We start from the raw sequence: 2,235 nt of genomic DNA on the forward strand, positions 1-2,235 counted from the left end.
CCAGTTTAACTGTGTGTTTATTCTGTAATATATTAATATCTGAATGTTTAGAATTTTTGTGAATAAATGGCTTTTATTTAAACGTTTTTGTATATGTTGTGTTTTTTTTTACGGTCAGATGAAGTTTTAAACTGTCGCATGAACATGTTATAATAAGTTTTTTCGCTTGAGAGTGTACCCTCACCTATAAGAAAATTTCACAAAACCCACATAATTGTACCAGATGTATAAAAGTTTTGCATAAAAGAAACCAAAGTACACTTACACAAATTGAGAGAACCAAAAAGTTTAGAAAAGCTTATTCAGTAACAATAAGAAACATGTCAGATTTACAAGTTATTCAGTTAGCATATAAATACTTTGCAAAAAAATATTATCAAAATGAGTAAAACATCAAAGAAAGCAGCATGGTTCCCGCTGTTAAACAAAGCACAGTTCAGGTCACTTCGTGTTCCAGTGCTGTTCAACACAAACACAGTCTCACACCAGAGATCAGGCTGATCTGTCCTGTTTTTGACAGCAGTGACATTAAACTTCTCATATGGAGGAATCAACACCTCTTTCTCATCAGGATACTTAGAGTATTTTGTCAGATTGGCACCTTCACAAGTGTATATTTCAAAACAAGATTTATTTCCAAAACCCTGTATTACTTTACGATCAAGAGAGGAGGACGAAAATGAGCTCAAACGAACCTCTTTGTTCTGAACATCAAATTTAAGATTTGTACCACGATAAGTCACATAGCATCTATTTTGAGTTTTCTTCAGAATCTGTATCGCTTCTGTTAACAGAAAGTGAAGTGAATACCATTTGAACGTCCCCTCTTTGTATTTTTGTTTGTCAGTGCGAGTCGCTCTAGTGAAATTACTATATACTTTAGAGTCTTTGTTAGTGTAAACATGAATGGCAACTGAATGAATCTGTTGCAGGTTATCCTCGGGTTTCTTAGCTTTCTGTTCACCTTCTTGCCAAGTCTTATTGTATTCAGCTGAGGCAGATTTTTCCTTCTCTAGATATTTTGTTTTCACCAGGTCTGCCATTTTCTCTGTACAGACCTTATATTGATCATCAACTGAATTCGGTGTCATATCCAGTGGAAATATCTGTCCTTCAACAGCAGCTCTGTGATCCTGCAGCAACAGGAATCATAATAATCAATCATCAGTATTCATGTCTCTAATATTCATACTAGAACACAAGCTTACCTGTCCTAGAGCAGCTAAAATGAGAAGAAGAGCTTCAGTGATCAGCAGCATCTTGATTCAGTCAAACCCCTTTAGATGATCTTGTAGATCTAGTAGAAACACAACAGCATTTCACACGTACTAAATCTATCACTCAAAATATAAAAGGAAAGCAATATGTACATCAATTTTGACAATAAATCTCTTATATTGACATTTTACTTTAACCTCAAACTTACCTGAGAATATTGTTGTCTCAGATTCAGGAGTTCAGGAGCAACAGGGAGAGGAGAAGACCTGAAAAGTCAGTCGCTCACAAACAGACAGCTCTTCAAACCAGCTGATGAGGAAGTTGGCTTTTGTATATTGCACATCATCCATGTCCAGGTGTTCTGGGTGTGTGTGTCTGTGTGTGAGAAAAATGATGCATCACAGTACATTGCTCGCCCAGAAGACTTTATTTAGAAAGTTGGGACAACATGTGGACAGATATTTCAGTAAAGTCAACAAAATAGTCTTTGTTAGCATCATGTCCTACTACCAGAAACATTGTTAAAGCCATTTTTAACATTAGTTTTGCAAGTTTGATATTTTAAAATCTACAATTCCTCAATATATGTGAGCAGGCAGCAGTTTGAATTTGGTAAGAAAGTGTAAATGAAAGAAAATCAACAATATTTTAAAAAGGAATCCGTAATTGGCTCCATTAAATGAGGAAAAACTTTTTATATGGATCAGAAAATAGACCCAATGCAATGCAAATGAAATGCCTGGCTAATAGACTGTTAGCAAAATTGAAAACCCTTATGAAACTGTGAAATAGCATTTATTTTATGTTTTCCTTTGAATCTCTATCACTTCTTTTAAAGGGGTCATATGATGCTTTTTTAAAGATCATTATTTTGTGTATTTGGCGTAACAGAATATGTTGACATGCTTTAATGTTCAAAAAACACATTATTTTTCAAATACTGTACATTATTGTAGGTCCTCTATGCCCCGCCTCTCTCAAACGGTCGTTTTCTACAAAGTCCCTCCTTCAGACAAG

The 2,235-nt window shown here is 34.9% G+C and overlaps 1 protein-coding gene across 1 annotated transcript; it reads right to left on the reverse strand.

The window, feature by feature from the left end:
• Window positions 1–344: 344 nt before the first annotated feature.
• Window positions 345–1,259, reverse strand: LOC107724668 (ecto-ADP-ribosyltransferase 4-like). Its single transcript, XM_016533677.1, has 2 exons — window positions 1,209–1,259; window positions 345–1,133 (listed from the first exon to the last, which is right to left on the reverse strand). The coding sequence occupies exons 1-2, from the start codon at window positions 1,257–1,259 to the stop codon at window positions 345–347; spliced, it is 840 nt and encodes a 279-aa protein (XP_016389163.1).
• Window positions 1,260–2,235: the final 976 nt, after the last annotated feature.

This window comes from Sinocyclocheilus rhinocerous, unplaced genomic scaffold, assembly GCF_001515625.1.
Source record: "Sinocyclocheilus rhinocerous isolate Xijiao unplaced genomic scaffold, SAMN03320098_v1.1 scaffold2290, whole genome shotgun sequence".
Classification (NCBI taxonomy): Eukaryota; Metazoa; Chordata; class Actinopteri; order Cypriniformes; family Cyprinidae; genus Sinocyclocheilus; species Sinocyclocheilus rhinocerous.